Source organism: Aythya ferina (genome assembly GCF_964211825.1).
Source record: "Aythya ferina genome assembly, chromosome: 4".
Classification (NCBI taxonomy): domain Eukaryota; kingdom Metazoa; phylum Chordata; class Aves; order Anseriformes; family Anatidae; genus Aythya; species Aythya ferina.
The window spans coordinates 9,523,072-9,539,163 of NC_140300.1; the positions used below are offsets into that span (position 1 = coordinate 9,523,072).

The window sequence follows — 16,092 nt, forward strand, 5'->3', positions numbered from 1 at the left end:
AAATCTTCAGCAAAACCTTAACCAAACAGGTCAAGCCATTCATCCTTCTAAATTAGTCTTTTACCCTCTAGATCCTTTTTGTAGCCCTTGACCTCTGCAGTAGTTCACGGCCTCTTTGAGGTCTGTGTAGGACTAGAAATAAGTAGCACTCTTCTTTCTTTGAAGGTGAGGGTTGCTACTCTTGGTTTACAGCAGACCACCTGGCCACAGCATTATCTTTGCAACTCCTAGTAGTGACTTAGGATAGCTCCTGAATTCAGATCTTGCCTTTTCATCACCAAGTAATTCTGGCTTGATTTTTGTCTCGGGTTGTACTCCTTTGCATTAGCTGTGTTCAGTTGAGTTTTGTGGTATTATACTCTTAATTAGCTAATTCTCTGTGGCTTTTACTTGAGCAGCTTCTTCAAATTAGAACTCAGGTTTTCAGCATGAAACTGCTAAGAGCCACACAGCGTTGTTCAGCAGCATGCCTTTCGTTTGGGATGGTTCATAAAGTACTGGGAGCAGTTGGAGCTGATCAGTCACCAAGAAGTAGGGTGAAATGTCCTGGGGAGCTTGTCCATTTCCATCCAGAGAATCCCATATCACACATTGCTAGGGTTGCTAGGGTTTAACATCAAAATGGCCATTGAGACCAAGAGGGGAGGGTAGCCGCTGTTCTCACCACTGTTTTTTCCTCTTGTTTGTTTGAAAAGTCTGAATTATGTTTTCCGAGCAGGTATATTGAACTTGCAGAACTTTACAGTACTTAAACAATATTCCAGCTGAATCTGCCCACCCAAAGTCTGGCATAAACTTGAGGTGGCCTTATGCTACTTCAGGAGAGCTGGGTGACATCTGGAACGTGGAACCAGCTGCATGCAGTGCCCTGCTTTACCTGTGGCTTCTGCAACTCTTTACAGCCCAGAAAATCTGGTTATCAGCCAGATGCCAAAAGTAGGTTTTGATGTTGTGATTCTTAAATTACGTAACTACCAGGCTGTGTTTTTTCTAATAGACCATAGGTTATTGTTCCTGTTTGAATTAGGGGTTATTTTTCTGTATGCTCAGGATAGCAGTTAAGGGAAGACTTGTAATACAATGTATATGGTCACAGCGAAACGTTTCTTATTTCCCATCATTGATTCTTTAAAGTTTAAACTTTTTTGGCACTGCAAAAGCAATTTGGTATTTTATAAGGTAAAAGGCCTGCAACTATCTGTAGTTAAGATAATTCCATTGAATAGATTATTACCCTTCATAAGTATTTTGTCTGTAGATTCCTGGTTTTATTGTTTGCTCTATACCATTCAGAGAGGTTGCTTTTAATGTAAATGCTGGAAATAACAAGGAATTTTGATAGCCTTCACTAGAGAAAGTAATACTGTGTTTAAAAAATATGTGTTCTCTGGTTTGTATGGCTTGAGGTCTCAAGCTCACCCAAATTAACTCTTTCCAGCTCTGTAACATAACCTTGTGATTGCTCACTGCCCACCCTGCTAGTCCTCTGATTTCATTTTTTTGGAGAAAGGGGAAATTTTGAAATAATTGCCGACAAAGCAGATGCTTTTCAAGTAAACGTTTTGTAACCCAGACTGACTTTTTTCTTTGCCTTTTTCTCTAACCCTGCTTGTTTCTTGACCTACTATCAGAGACTCCAAGGCATGATATTACAGATATCAAATACAAGTAGAAATGCAGTACTTGTAGCAAAATAAGCTCATAGTTGTTTTTTCTCTCTGTTTAGAGTCCAGTACTTAACTTGCAGCATCTGTCTTGGTAAGCAAGATGATGGTGCCTTCACTGAGCACAAGATAAAGTGTTCCTTTTTGTGAACTGGTCTCTTCCTGTATGAAAACAAAGAGCAGGGGAAACTTTGAAGATGTATGAGCTAGGAACATTTTTCTCAAAAGAAAAAAAAAAAGTATCTGGTTGTTCATGATGTAAAGTACGTTGTCTGTTAGTAGTACAGTCATGATTTACTTTCTTTGTTTGTAGACTTCCTAAGTCAGTGCCAACTTCTTTTAAAAGTTCAGTAGGAAACATTTGAAATGAGAAGAACAAACCCAATGTCATCGGTGCCAAAATGTTCTTACTGAAAATGAAGGAAACTGTAGTGCAAATAATGAATAATGTATTTCCCTATTAGGCAGTCATCATCATTTTTCAAGGAGCAAGATGAAATTTTATTCTAAAGTAAAGGAAACTTAGAAAAAAAAAATCCAGGAAGTACCAGAATGTTGGGTGCAGTGCTAGGAACAAAAACTTGTGATTTTAAATTTTTTTTTACAGATACCAAATGATGATTTTCTGTGGATGGGAGCTCTGGCACAGCTGCTTGGTGTCCTGGGGGCCTCACTGCCCGCAGTGGCACATCCCTGTCCTCCCTCTTGTCACTTCCCTGCTCCATCCCACACCCCTGCATAGTCCCAATTTCCCCTTTCTGTGCTGTAAAAGCACTCTCTTCGCTCTTCTGTCTCCTTTTCTCCTTGTACCCAACACAGAGCTCGTTCCCTGCACCAGCACACTAGCTCTCTTAGGTCGCTTTTAGGGAAGCTGTGCACCATAAAGACTGCTGCTTGCACAAAAGAAAAGGGGTTTGTTTTTCTAACTTGTCCCCTCTCCAGGAACTTCTTGTCAAAGCTTGTTTCACCTTGGTAGGTCTCTGGGGCATAGTTCTGGCATGAGAGGTGATAGCTTATTGAAACAAGGGGGTACAAAGCAAATTTCTATATTGTTGTCAAAACAGATCGCAAGTTGCATGTGCTGGGAATGGGCTTCTTCAGTTTTTGTTCTCAGTTTGTTGCCTGGAACTGTAAGGGCTGCTCTCAGCTGAGAACTGTGCTCTGATCCACTTCGCACTTCTGCACAAGCTCCCATACGTAGGTTTTATTCACATGGCATTTTGTACATGGACTTGGAAGCCACCGAGAAGGGAACAGGTTGTTGGTGGATTTTTGTTTTCTATTCTCTGAAATGACTTGATTTTGCAAGGTTTTGAGCAGATAACTCTCCTAGACTTCAAAAACAACAACAAAATCCACAGCCAACAGTTCGTTCGTTCTTTCTTTCTTTTTTTTTTCTTTTGGTGGGGGGGTTCTCTTTTACTTCTTGCATGTGCTGTCTTAAAGCTGGCAGTATTTTCAAAAATTTCTTGGAAGTCTTTTGGGTTCCCCTGTCATCTTGATACAACCTCCTGCTTGCTCCTCAGAGTATATTTTTATTCTGAATCAGCCTCAGCAGACTTGAAGCCGCGTTGGTGTGGAGAGGTGTGGCCTGTCCCTCGGTGGCAGCGAGCCCTTAGATTAGGTCGAGTCCCAGCCAACTGCAGCCTAAAGCAAAAATTCTTTTCCTCTGGGTGTGGAGGAGGAAAAAATAACCAATTGCAATTTGTGATTGGGGGAGCTTAGGAAATGGCAAAAAAAAAAAAAAAAAAAAAAAAAAAAAAGGCAAAAAATACCTCCACAACCCTCCCACAGCAACAACAAAAAAACAAAAACCCACCAACCTTTCAGCGACTGCAGCATCGTTTCCTCCAAGAAATATGGTTAGCTGCTCCTTTCCCACCTTCCAGGAATTGCAATGAATTTAGTGTTTGGTTTAAAGTTTTAAATGTGTTTCTGAACGACAGTGAGATCTCATCCCAAATCTACTATGGCTTTGAAAATTGTTTTAGGTATTTTTTTAAATTTAAGATTTTTTTTTATGTGCCCTTAAGTTATAGTAGATTCTGACTGGCTGCTACTCAGTGTCTTGCCGATTTCATTAGTTAACTAAATGTGCATCATTTAATTCTCTGTTGAGTAGTAGGGAATGTAAGCTGTTTAAAAGGTTGAGTTGTTTTTCTTCTTTCTGGTTGTAAACAGGATCCATTTTGTACTATTCTTCTAAAACTTTCTTCTCTTGTTTAAATTAAACTCCCTAACGCTGCTTCCTCTAAGGTGCATTGTAACAGAACTCTCTTGGGTTATAAGATAATTAGGGAATATAAAAGTAATCCTAAGTATTAATTTCAGGCTTTTGTCATAAACACTGCTCATTATCTGCAAGTTCACTGTACATTTTATAAAGCTGGTTTCCAAACAAAAATGATTTCACAACCAGCCTGTGTATAATACACATGTGCACGTGCACACACTGCTGATAAATTCCGTGTGCTGTGAGTTGGCTCGGTGCTTCTCGTTTGATGCAGTGTTTGTTTGAATTCTGTAGTGTTTGTGTACATGCCTATTAGAAGAATGGGTCTAACTCCTCAGTTACATTAAGCTGTGATGTGAATTTCATGGATTTCTTACCCCAGCTATGGGTGCTGCTTCCTCTGGCGGCCTCTGTTTGCAAGTCGCTGCTCCCCGAAGGAGGGCTTTGTGCACGCTGACATCTTGCAGCCCTGGCTTGTCAGTTAAGGGTGTGGTCTCACTGACACCCTTACGTTAGAGAAGGCGCTCACATTAAACACGGTTATTGTGGCAAGAGGTCCATTGGCATTACAGTTTATCTTCCTTCCCAGCGTGTGCTCAGCTCAACTGTTGAGATTCGTTTTATTTACGGTCTGTGTCTTACAAAGTTCTTATGGGAGAGTCCATCTTGCCTTACTCTCAAAGAGGCTCAGAGGAAACTAGTAAATAAATTTTGATAACTTGTGTAAAACGTCCAACCTGTCCGTTTCTAATGCAAAAGCCTTTATCAGCAGTTGACAGACCTGGAAATGGACAATTACTCTTAAAGTTGTGTTAAAACAGTTGACTGCAAGACCACACGGAGGGGTGGGATGCCATTAATTGTAAGTATCTATAGAGTTCAGCCATGGGATGGAGATTTAACCTCAGTCATGAAGGGACCACTTAACATTAAACAGTGTATTTCCCGTTAAATTATTGCCACTAGCTCGTGCTGAAGCAGTAAGAGCTTTCCAGGACCACCTCAAATGCCTTTTTAGACAAGGTGAAGGAGTAACACAGCTTTAGCGAGATGCTGGGGTCCTGTTTCGGTATCACCTGTGCAAGGTTTGTTCCTCTTTGGTGTGAGAGTAAAGAGCAGCAGCCTTACCCGGGCACCACTTCTGACCTCTCTTATTCTGTGGTGAGCAGGGGTGGTGAGGTGTGGGCTGTGGTTTTGCAACAACAACAAACAAACAAACAAAAAACATATAGAAGATTAGAATTGATAATAGAACTTAGGGGGTTGTAGGAAGTGGTGGTAGCTGTTGGGAAGCTGTTCTGGGTACAAAAGGACAGCTGGCACAGACGGGAGGTTGTGCAGGGGAGCAGGATGTGGCGGGTGGGTGCTGGGGACCTGGAGCTGGCAAAGAAGGGGTGGCTGCTTGCTTACAACTTTGCTCGTCTAAAACTTCCTGCATCCAAGCCCTCAAAAGGCTTTTGTGTGGATGAAAGCGTTATTTCTTCTGGCTATGCCCTCTATTTCCTTCTGGCAGGAGAAAAGCCAATAATTAAAAGAAGTGTGACAATAATAGAGATGTGTTCATGGCTGCTTAAAAAAAAAAAAAAAAAGAAAATCTGAGTGTTTTAAAGTTTGGACTTTAAACAGTACGGGGTGCCTGCGTTTAGCAGCTCCGCTAGTGGAAACCACTAAAGCCCTGAGCATCTGACACCTGAGTCAGATTTTTATAATGGTATTCTGCATGTTCAGGAAAAATGCTTTTCTGTTACCCACTGTATTCAACTGGCACAATTCAGTGATTTGCTCATTCCAAAATAAGAAACTAGGTGGGTTTTGAAACAGCAGGCAGGCTTTTTTTCTAGTGTAAGAATTAAAGAGGACGAGATCTACTGATCTACTAGTGAAGCCTTGAAGCAGATCACTTTCCTCACTGCAGCAGTTTTAAGATATTTTGTGTTTCAAAGTAACATGTAAACTTGCCTCTTCTATGTGCATCCATGTCTGAAGTGGTTTTAGCTAATAAATATGCAAATAGATTCCTAATTTGCAAGCAAGTACAGTTCAAGACAGGTAGGTAAGGAAAACTTCAAAACAGTAAAATAGAGACATGCATCAATACTTACTCCTTACAACCTGTAGAGGATTCTTCATTGCTTAATGAAGATAAGTGCAATCTCTCCCATTGCATAGTGGAAGGAGTTGCAGTAAGTTGGCGACATTAGCAGATTTTAACACTACTAAACCTTGCAAAACTGAAGGTACATAACGAAACTGGCTGTTAAATTGGGGTTTTCCTGCCTGTCTCCACCCCTGGTCTAAATCACTGTTATTGAACTGAGTCTGTTGTGTCGTACTGGGACAGGGAGCTAGATGCTGATGCTTCATTCGATTTATTTCTTCCTTTACCTCCAGAAGATGTACTAGCTTCTCTTGGCTCGTTTTCTTGGTAAAATAACTAAATGTCATGGTGGCGAGGGATTTCAACTCTGCATATTTTGTGTGTAACGTACATACAGAATCGCAGTTGGCTGAACTGGCAAGCCATTCCTCGGTAAATATCCTTGTTACAGTTCAGTGAAGCACAGTTTGCGTTGGTCACGTTTTGTTTAATCGTGTGTGCTATGCAAAGAAAGTCTTTTTTGGAAAAAAAAAAAAAAAAAAGATTTGATATGTCAGATGATCAGGAATCAGAGAGCCAAGTCTCGAGGTGTTGCAAGGCACCTTTAATAAACTGCTGTTAGGCTTGTCGGCAGAAGGCCTCACAAAATCTGCCAAAAAGGATTTTTTTGAAGGAATATTATAATGTGTTGCCAAGAAAAGTGGGCTAATGTTACACAAAGGGATCCTTGTGAGTGAAAGGAGGCTCTGAGCAATACCAGCTGAGTTTTTGGGCTTTCTAGTAGATATGTGCAACTGTTTATTACAGCATGTGAAACTGAAATGAGCCTTGGCCAGTGGGTGGAGGTTGTGTTTGTGTGTGTGGTTTCCAGATTCAAAAACCACATGCTAATGTAGCGTAGGGCACGTTGTGGAAGGAACCCAAAATGAATACGCTTGTGAAAAGCACGCTTCAGGTTGTAGAGTATTTCTGAGCTTCTCTCCAGAAATGTGTTTGCAATTTGAGCATGTTTTGGTGCTGTTGATTCTTCATATTAATGAGCGTCTGTAATACCCTATTTTTGGTAACAATTTAAATTCCAGTTTATACAATATCCATATGACTTTATATACTAAAAAGTGATAGTGAGTTTAGACATCATGTGTTATCTCAGACTGTGACAAGATTTGAAAGACTTGCATGCTTGAGAAAACTCAAGCTTTGGAGATAGCTTAAAGAACTGGGAGCCGTTTAAATGGGAGATCTAGTAGTGGTCTCGTGTAGCATGTATATGTGTACTATATTTGGCTTTGCATATATGTTAGCCTACTTTTCTAGTTGTTTATCTTAAAATCTTTTTCTTTAAAATACAGATATCCAACCACACAGACTTGGCTTTCATGTTTGGGAGGCTGTGCTAATTTTAGGTGGATTTGAACTTTTACCCAAAAACAAGAACACATATGAAGTTCCTAATAAAAGTTCTTTATAATTTATTTGTTTCATTTACTTTTCTTCTTTGATCCCCCCTTCATAGGTTCCATAAAATTGTACTATGAATGGTGATTCTGGTGCAGCGGTGGTGACTTCACCACCTCCGACAACAGCCCCTCATAAAGAGAGGTATTTTGATCGAGTTGATGAAAATAATCCAGATTACTTGAGAGAGAGAAATATGGCACCCGACCTTCGCCAGGACTTTAACATGATGGAACAGAAGAAGAGAGTCTCCATGATTCTTCAAAGCCCAGTAAGAAAAGAAAACGCACATCTTTTTAAAGCGATAAATTTATTATATCTGTTGTTTTAATATCTCTAAAACTGGAGAAGTTTGTTGTCTTAGACCTGAGTTACTTTAGAGGAAAGGCTAATCAGAAAAAAGTATCTGTAGCCTGATTTTCTCACGTTATCTGGTTGAATGTCTACACGTGAAGCAGCTTCACAGACTTGCTTTCAAAATTTTGTGTATAATCAATCAGTCAACACTTTTTCATACCATCCATCTAGTCCTAGTAAGACACTTTCTCATTTTTTGTATTTTAACATTTATGTAAGCATTTAAATTAAGTAACTCTTCCAGGAGTAACTTGTACAGGGCAGGTCTGCCCTACGTTCAGTTTTTTTTGTTATTTTGATATATGAAATATTACGCTTCCCTTCCAGAAAAGGTGCGCAATAATCAGTGAATGATTAAATTTTACTATTAAAGATGTTTTCCTCCTGGAGAGTGCACAAAACAAAACTGTTCTCATTAAATTTGTTCCTTTTGTGGTAACCGATGGGTAACTTTAGATACAAAGTGCTTTGTGACATGTCTTTGCTAAGAGTAGGGATGTAGTGCTATATTTACTGGTTTTCATGTGAAACCAACCCCTTTTATTTAGATTCATGTAACTATTGGCATACTTTTAATAAAAACTCCAGTATTTTTGTCAAAAGCAGTGTTGTGTACTAGCCATGGTAAAAATGTTGTTTTCCTTCTGCCAAAGGTAAACAAAAACAAGAAGTTAGAAAAGAAGTAAACAGACCCCTAGTTTAAGCATAGTTTTAAAATCTAGTGGCTATTCCTGTGTGTTTCTGGATACCTCCTTGGCTCTTAGTTCCCTCAGAGTCATGCTAATATTTTTTTCTTCTCTTTCCTGGTTCAGCTACTTTTCCATTCAGGTTTTGTGTTCTTTTAAGTCAATGGTACATCTTTCTCCGTCTTCCAGAAATCCATATTAATAGGTTCAATGAGAGAGAATACTGACATTTCCATTTACAGAAAGAGTTACTCCTGTCACTGGGGCTCCAGACAGCAGCAGTTGCAAGTAACAGCGTGTACCCAGTAGTACTGCACTGAACTGCTTTGGAGAAAAGAGATAGCATGCTTCCACTGAAGTGTTAAAAAGAAGCTCTGTATGAAAGGTTGAAGTTCATTCATGCTTGCTTTACAATATGACATGTCCTGTTGCCAGGCTTTTTGTGAAGAATTGGAATCCATGATCCAGGAACAATTTAAGAAGGGGAAGAATCCAACGGGTTTATTGGCTTTACAGCAGATTGCAGATTTTATGACAACGAATGTGCCAAATGTCTACCCAGCAGCACCACAAGGCGGAATGGCTGCGTTAAACATGAGTGAGTGCACCTAAACATATAATAGAGTTCTCTTGTTTGAAAGGCTTAAAATGAAGACAGTGTGAATGCAATGAAATGTGCTGTGAAGTTTAAATAATATCCTGTCCGCTCAAGGGAGCATTGCAGACAGAAAATGAATTGATTAGTTACTAAATGACATTGATATGCAGTGGGATTCATGTATATAATTCATATCAAAAGCCACATCAAGTAAAATACCTTAATTGAAAGGTAAGCCTGATAGTGAGCACTAGTTGAAAACTTAAACATTTTACAATCCATTTGGTAAACGTTGTACAGGAAAATTAAACTCATTAATAGCAACAGCGAAGGTCTTTAAAAACTAATTATTTTTTGTCACTGAAATATTGTTTGCAGCTTTCCTTTGCAAAGTGAAGCTATAGACAAGAAACATCGGCAAGCGTAATAAAAAAACTAGGTGTGAAAATGCTTGTGTGCACAGGTTTTGTCTTAGGATAATATAAATCCCTGCCTGTGCTCCAGAGGTAATCTGTAGTTCAGACTGTAGCATGGCAGATTCTACTCTGTCACAGCTACTCTAAATCACATTTTTCAGTGGACTGTAACAAGATCTACAGAATTTGTAATGCTTTACCATAATCTTCCTCCTCTGTTTAGCCTGTACTTATTGTTTCTTAATTAAATGAATTGTTGTGCATCTTGTTATATGAACAGTTCTCCCTTTCAGGAATACAAAATCATATCTCAAAGTGGAGTATTTGGGGTTACACTTTTCTGTTATTAGTGGAAAGTTGCATTTTATAGACAATCATGAGTTTTGAGAGGGGGGAAAAACTGCTGAGAACTCATTGTTACCTTAGCACTAATGAATATTAGGGAAGGAAATGTGCTGACTCTATCCAAGATTGTTTCAGAGACTATAGTTTCATGTCATGTGCATTATGATGTTATAGTAATTAAAGTTTGCTGTACATTTCTTAGACTAACATGTTGATACGATCTAGTAAGAAAAGTCCACTATGACAGTGATAGGTTTCAACTGCTGTTGTACACAACTGCCTTGTGCTTTCTTCCCATCTCCTTTTCAGGTCTTGGCATGGTGACGCCAGTGAATGATCTGAGGGGCTCTGATTCCATTGCTTATGAAAAAGGGGAGAAGTTATTACGATGTAAATTGGCAGCTTTCTACAGATTAGCAGATCTCTTTGGCTGGTCTCAGCTCATTTACAATCACATAACAGTGAGTATTGAATCAACAGATAACTGAACCAATTGTTTTAATGTGCAAGTGAGTTGCTTCCCTCCCTCATCTGTCATTGTCTCTTTGTGTGGAAGAGGAGCAAAGTGGTACTGAAAGCAGTATAATAGTGAAGAGATTTAGTCTTGGCATCTCAAGAACAAGAACTAAAACAGCTTGGATATCGGCTACCATAGCCTGAATAGCCTTAAGAGTGTGCATGGAAGTTCTTACGATGAAACCTAAGGCTTCTGAAAGACTTAATCTCGTAGTATCTTAAATGTTTTGAATAATGATATGTATTATTCTGCAAGGTAATGTCTTCATCTTCTTACTAAGTACTAAAATATCTTTTCACTAGTCATACAGTTCAATTTTACCGAAAATTCTCTACTGACCTTTTTGAAAAAGAAACCATTAGTATTTCTGAACATGAGCGGACTGTTTAGCTTCATGCTGTGTGCCAACAATTTTCTTTGTGACTGAGTAATCGCTGGCATCCATAATAAGAATGACAAGGAGGTCAAATCAAGGAGGTTTTATGTGCCAGAAGAATGATCAACATGAGTCTCATGAGTGAAGTCACAGCTGTGGTGTGCAACCCAGTCGATTGTTTCCCTAACAGAGCTGAATTATGTATTTTACATAGCAGAGGTTGTCCTTGATGCATTTTCTTTTTTTTGGTGCAATCTGAATGAAAAATGGTAATTTCATTATTACTGCTTTCTGAGATTTCAAGGTATATTACCCGTGAACTGATGAAGATTGTAAATGATATGGGTAGGCACGAGATGAGGGCAATGTTGTTTAGACCATTTGGTTACTTCAGTAGGGGAATGTATCCAACATAGTGATTCTTGTAAACAACTCTGTGCCACCCCCTGATTTTTCATACGTGACAGGAGAATTGATTTTGTCAGACACACTAATGCGGTAAAAAGACTTCCAAGCAAGCAGGCTTGGAGATGGCTTTCTAGTGTCACATTTGCACCTGGGAGGATGGGTTCAGAGCCATGTGCCTAGAGGCCTGGGCAGGGGGGCAGCACAGGCTAGTTAGATGATCTGTTACCAGCTGAGATGGAAGACAGAACACTAGGAGTATGAGACGTTGAAAGTATTTTAGATAGCTTTTGAAGGGCAAAGTGGTGTTGGAAAGTTTTTGGAGGTGTTCTGTCACCAGCAATCACAAGTCATAGTTCAACTTTTCCTTTACAGACTCCTCCAATGAATAGCATCCTGAAAGGTGACTAAGAGCTGTAATTTACCTTCAGAAGTTGATGTGGAACAAGGTTGTTGTATTTACAAAATAGTCTCACCTTTGTTCTGTATACACGTACATTTAATGGTATTGTGGAAGTAAGGCACTCCTTAGAGTGTGGCAGATATTATTGCTTCGTGCAGAGCTGGATTTTGACTCCAGGTCTTCTTTTTTCTTTTATTTTTCTTTGAATGGACGCTCTAATTACTAGGCGATTGCATTTAAGTTGAAAGCCATCAGTGTGTATCTTTTTTTATTATCTGAGATACAACAGCCTTCTGTGAGGGTTGTGACCCTGTGTGTTACAGGGGGAAAGAACTGTGAGGATATGAGAGCACACACCAATCTGGGCATATCAGGGAGCTGGGTGGAGTATCTTTGCTTCTCTGGATCCTTATCAATCACTGGCAGTGGCTGTGTGTGGAATTGTTCAGACTGGTGCAGTCCTGACACAGAAGCAGAATTACAGAGCGCCAAGAGCTTTCATGTCAAATGAAGCAATGTATTGTAAGCTTGGATGCCTCCAGGGTTAGGCAGAATTTGAGATTATGGGTTAGCAGAATGTACTTCATTCACTGAGTCTTGGTTAGCTGTGAGGGCACAAGCAGTTCCTGGATCTAATCTGAAAGTTAGGTGGTTGGTGATATGCTGCCTGTTGGTCTTACATTCAGGCTTTCTTGTTAGCTTTCAGAGCATTTGAGTAAAACCTGTTTTTTTGCTGTGTGTAATTAAGTAAAAGATTTTTTTTAGATCACTTACAGTTCTGTAATGGAGAACTGTTTTGGTGATTCATAAAAGTACAGGTTAACCTGAACCTGCCATAGCATGCAGCCTTAAACAGAACCAGCACGTTACCAGCTTGTCAAAATGAAAACAAATTTGTGCTTGAAGCTTCTAGATTAATGATCAACAATTTATTTAAAAAATCTTTTTTCTCTGGTGGAACTATATGTAGCTAGTGTTGCAAGTAGTAGAAGACCTGAGTGAGCGTAAAGTAGGTGCATGTTGGGGAAGGGAAAACTTGGGGGTTGGACCAAATGACCTCCAGAAGTTCCTTCCGACTTCAATCATTGTGAAATTTTTTTTTAAGTTGGGAGGTTCCTAAAATTGTCCAGTAGTTCTTATTGTACTGTCGTGAAACTGATGCATTCCAAGCTGTGAATATTTTGAAGTCAGAATTATTTTTGTATTACAAACTCACAGATATCTCACGTGGCACCAAGGTCAGTGATGAAATCCTACTCAGAATCAAGGTGTTTGAGATCTGTGGGCCAAATTCTTAAATTTTCTCACTTCTATTTCATACCTTCTATTTTACTAGAATATAAATACAGTTGGAGTAGAAACTTACTCCTCTTAGAAAAAAAACACCAACTTTTTTGCATTTATCATACAGCATAATTCCTTTTATCAGGAACAATCTAGTTGTCCTTTCCACAGGATGTAAGCATTTACCAATCTTCCACCAATCTGAAGGACTCTGGCATATACTCTGGCATCTGGTTCTATTCAACATGGGTTAATTAAGTGTGCTGTATGTTGATTATCTGTTGTGACATACGTGAAAGTTGAATTGCTTATGCTATGGGCACACTTACCCATTCCATATTCAAGAACTGGAAGGAATTTTCATGTTTTTGGGCCTTATCACATGCTTTAATAAACTATTTGTAGTAACTTAGCTTTTACTCATCTTTTATCCTTAGGCCAGAGTAAATTCTGAGCAGGAACACTTCCTCATTGTACCTTTTGGACTCCTTTACAGTGAAGTGACTGCCTCCAGTCTGGTAAGCAATTACTATTTTTCACAACTGTAAAATACACAGAACAGATTCAGCTATTTGTATTTGTAGCTGTTTAAGTTCAGTCCCAGCAAGTACCTTACTTTGTTTGTTACCTGTGTGAAATAGCTTTATTGAACATGATTGATTTTGGTACAGCTGAGGCATCTAAGAGAAATTTCTTTCCCCATGTTCACCACCAGGTGTCCTGCAGTTGATCTAGCTGTAAACAGGAGCCAACTCACTGGGGTAGCTAACCACATTGTACCCTTGAAAGCTATTGCCTGCTGGGTAAAGTTTGTTGAAGGAAGCAACATATGTTTCAGACATAAATGCTTGTTACAATTTGAAGATACTGTGTCAGATGCCTAATTCAGTTGTCATTTAATGATGTAAGTAGTCAAGAGTGTAGATGAAGTGTCTTTTTGAGACAGTGGTAGCAGCTGAAGACACTACTCCAGTAACTGCCTGCTTATGGGAAGCATTTTGTGAGCCTTTTTCTTCTTTACTTGCTGCTAAAGGCAACTTGAGTTAATGTGGTTGACTTCTTGGTTTGAATCAAAATGGAAGCTTTCAAACTATTCTTTTGCTCTGGCAAAAAAAAAAAAAAAAAAAAAAAGGGTAGCAGTAAGGTGAAGCAGGTGCAGAGTAGTAACATTTCAAACTTCAACCTCAAGCCAGGGACCTAGTCACCTGCCTACAGCCCTCCCATGCACGTTTTGACACCTGTTAAAATAACACTTTTAGAATATCAGTGGTAGATGATGAATTAAGTCAGATTTTTGATGATTTTGATTTATTAAACTATTTTCTTTCACTTCCAGGTTAAAATCAATATACAGGGAGATGTAGTTGATCGTGGGAGCACTAACCTGGGAGTAAACCAAGCTGGTTTTACTTTGCACTCTGCGATTTATGCAGCTCGACCTGATGTTAAATGCATTGTTCATATTCACACTCCAGCAGGGGCAGCGGTAAGCACGCTGTTTTGTTTGTGATCAGTTTCCCCACACACACCCAAACTGGAAAATAGGTGGGTCCCCGTTAATCATAGTTTTGCTTCCTTTTTGAAGGGCACGAAGCCTCTACTCCTGTCTTCAAATATGTGGCTAAATCAGTCAGATTTTCCTTATTCATTTGTTACACAAATGGTCAGACAAATATATTGAGCTCTGTAATTGGAAAGCACAAATATTGTGTTTGTGTGTCCTTTACCACAAAAGACCCTGTATTTTGACACTACATCATAAGATCTTTAACCTGCTTCATGTTGTTTTTGTAAAGCACAATTTATCAAAGTTTTCTTGAATATTTCAGTTTTTTCATGTGATCTGAGTACAAAAAGCTCTGGTAGCACAACTTCAGGTAGGTTATAACATTCCCTTAAAAATGTTGTAGATGCACAGATGGATAAACTCAAATGTTTTTTAAACCAGATATTACTCATAGGAGAGAAACTGGTTAGAAATCAATTCTGCCTCTTTGAAATTTTTTGAGTCATTTGGTCACTAAGTGTCACAGATACTTTAAAGTTGTCGTTTTCATTTATTTTTAACTGATTAACAGCAGTGATGCAACCATTTTGAGACTGAGATTGCTAAAATTGTCAGGTATAACAGTCTAGCAGTGTTCCTTAATTTTAGTAGTGCTGCAGAGTTCCCTGTGTGTGTTGTAGTTTGTCACTCGACCCTTTGTTTTTGAGGAGAAAAACAAAAATCACTGACCGGAATGAAAGGAATGACAGATGCAAAAATGCAATTGATTGTATTTTTTTTTAACACTGAGTATTTTCACATTTATTGTTCATGTCATGTAAAAGCAGCTGTGTTGAGTCAGACCCAAGATCAATGAGACTTTTGTACCCAATCTGGAAGTTGTAAAATAAATAAATAAAAATAAGTAAATAAAAGCTTTTGCTTTAGGGAGCCATCTAGAGTGGTCTTATACTTGCATATCAATATGTTGAAATGTATTATCTCTATATAGCTGTCTGTCTATCTATAGTATTCCAGATGTGTACCTTTTGCAGTTTTGGGTTTTTTGCCCTCTTGCAAGAAATTAAGTTAGTTGTGTTAATATTCCTCAGGTTTCTGCAATGAAGTGTGGTCTGTTGCCGATTTCACCTGAAGCACTTTCTCTAGGGGACGTAGCTTATCATGACTACCATGGTATTTTAGTGGATGATGAAGAAAAGGTGGTTATTCAGAAAAACTTGGGACCGAAAAGCAAGGTCAGTAGTTACAGCTAGAATTAAAGACAAGTGTGGGAGGGAAGGGAGCTATGGTCTTTAATCAGGAGCAAGATGAAATGGATCCATATTTAATTCACTGAAAATACTTGCATTATTGCTGTTAACCTTCTTTGCAATGCCTCTCTAGGTCCTTATTCTCAGAAACCATGGCTTAGTATCCGTTGGAGAGACTGTGGAGGAGGCTTTCTACTATATTCATAACCTAGTGCTTGCCTGTGAGATTCAAGTAAGAACTTTAGTATGATTGTATAACCTTTGAACAGATTAACAGTTCTGTGCTTTACTGGTTAAACTATTGATCTAAACTAATGTGGTGATTTGTGAAATCGTTATATTACATGAGGACATCCAAAATGGTGGCTTAACCAGCAGTATTCCAATACTGAATTAGAACCATTGATTTGATATAAGCTGCCTGTTAAAAATAGAAGTGCTTTGAAAGCCTTAAGGCAACTTTGGTACAAACAAGTATGTTGATTTATTTAGCTT

The 16,092-nt window shown here is 38.9% G+C and overlaps 1 protein-coding gene across 11 annotated transcripts in view; it reads left to right on the forward strand.

Annotated features, from left to right (window-relative positions):
- ADD1 (adducin 1) overlaps positions 1-16,092 on the forward strand; it is a 61,062-nt gene that overhangs the window by 21,969 nt on the left and 23,001 nt on the right. For all 11 annotated transcript variants that reach the window (XM_084518236.1, XM_084518238.1, XM_084518230.1 and 8 more), the window contains exons 2-8: positions 7,512-7,724; positions 8,932-9,094; positions 10,165-10,316; positions 13,278-13,358; positions 14,177-14,326; positions 15,439-15,582; positions 15,731-15,829. In XM_084518236.1, coding sequence (XP_084374362.1) covers positions 7,530-7,724; positions 8,932-9,094; positions 10,165-10,316; positions 13,278-13,358; positions 14,177-14,326; positions 15,439-15,582; positions 15,731-15,829 — 984 coding nt within the window. In that variant the 5' untranslated portion in view covers positions 7,512-7,529. The remainder of the gene's footprint in view (positions 1-7,511; positions 7,725-8,931; positions 9,095-10,164; positions 10,317-13,277; positions 13,359-14,176; positions 14,327-15,438; positions 15,583-15,730; positions 15,830-16,092) is intronic.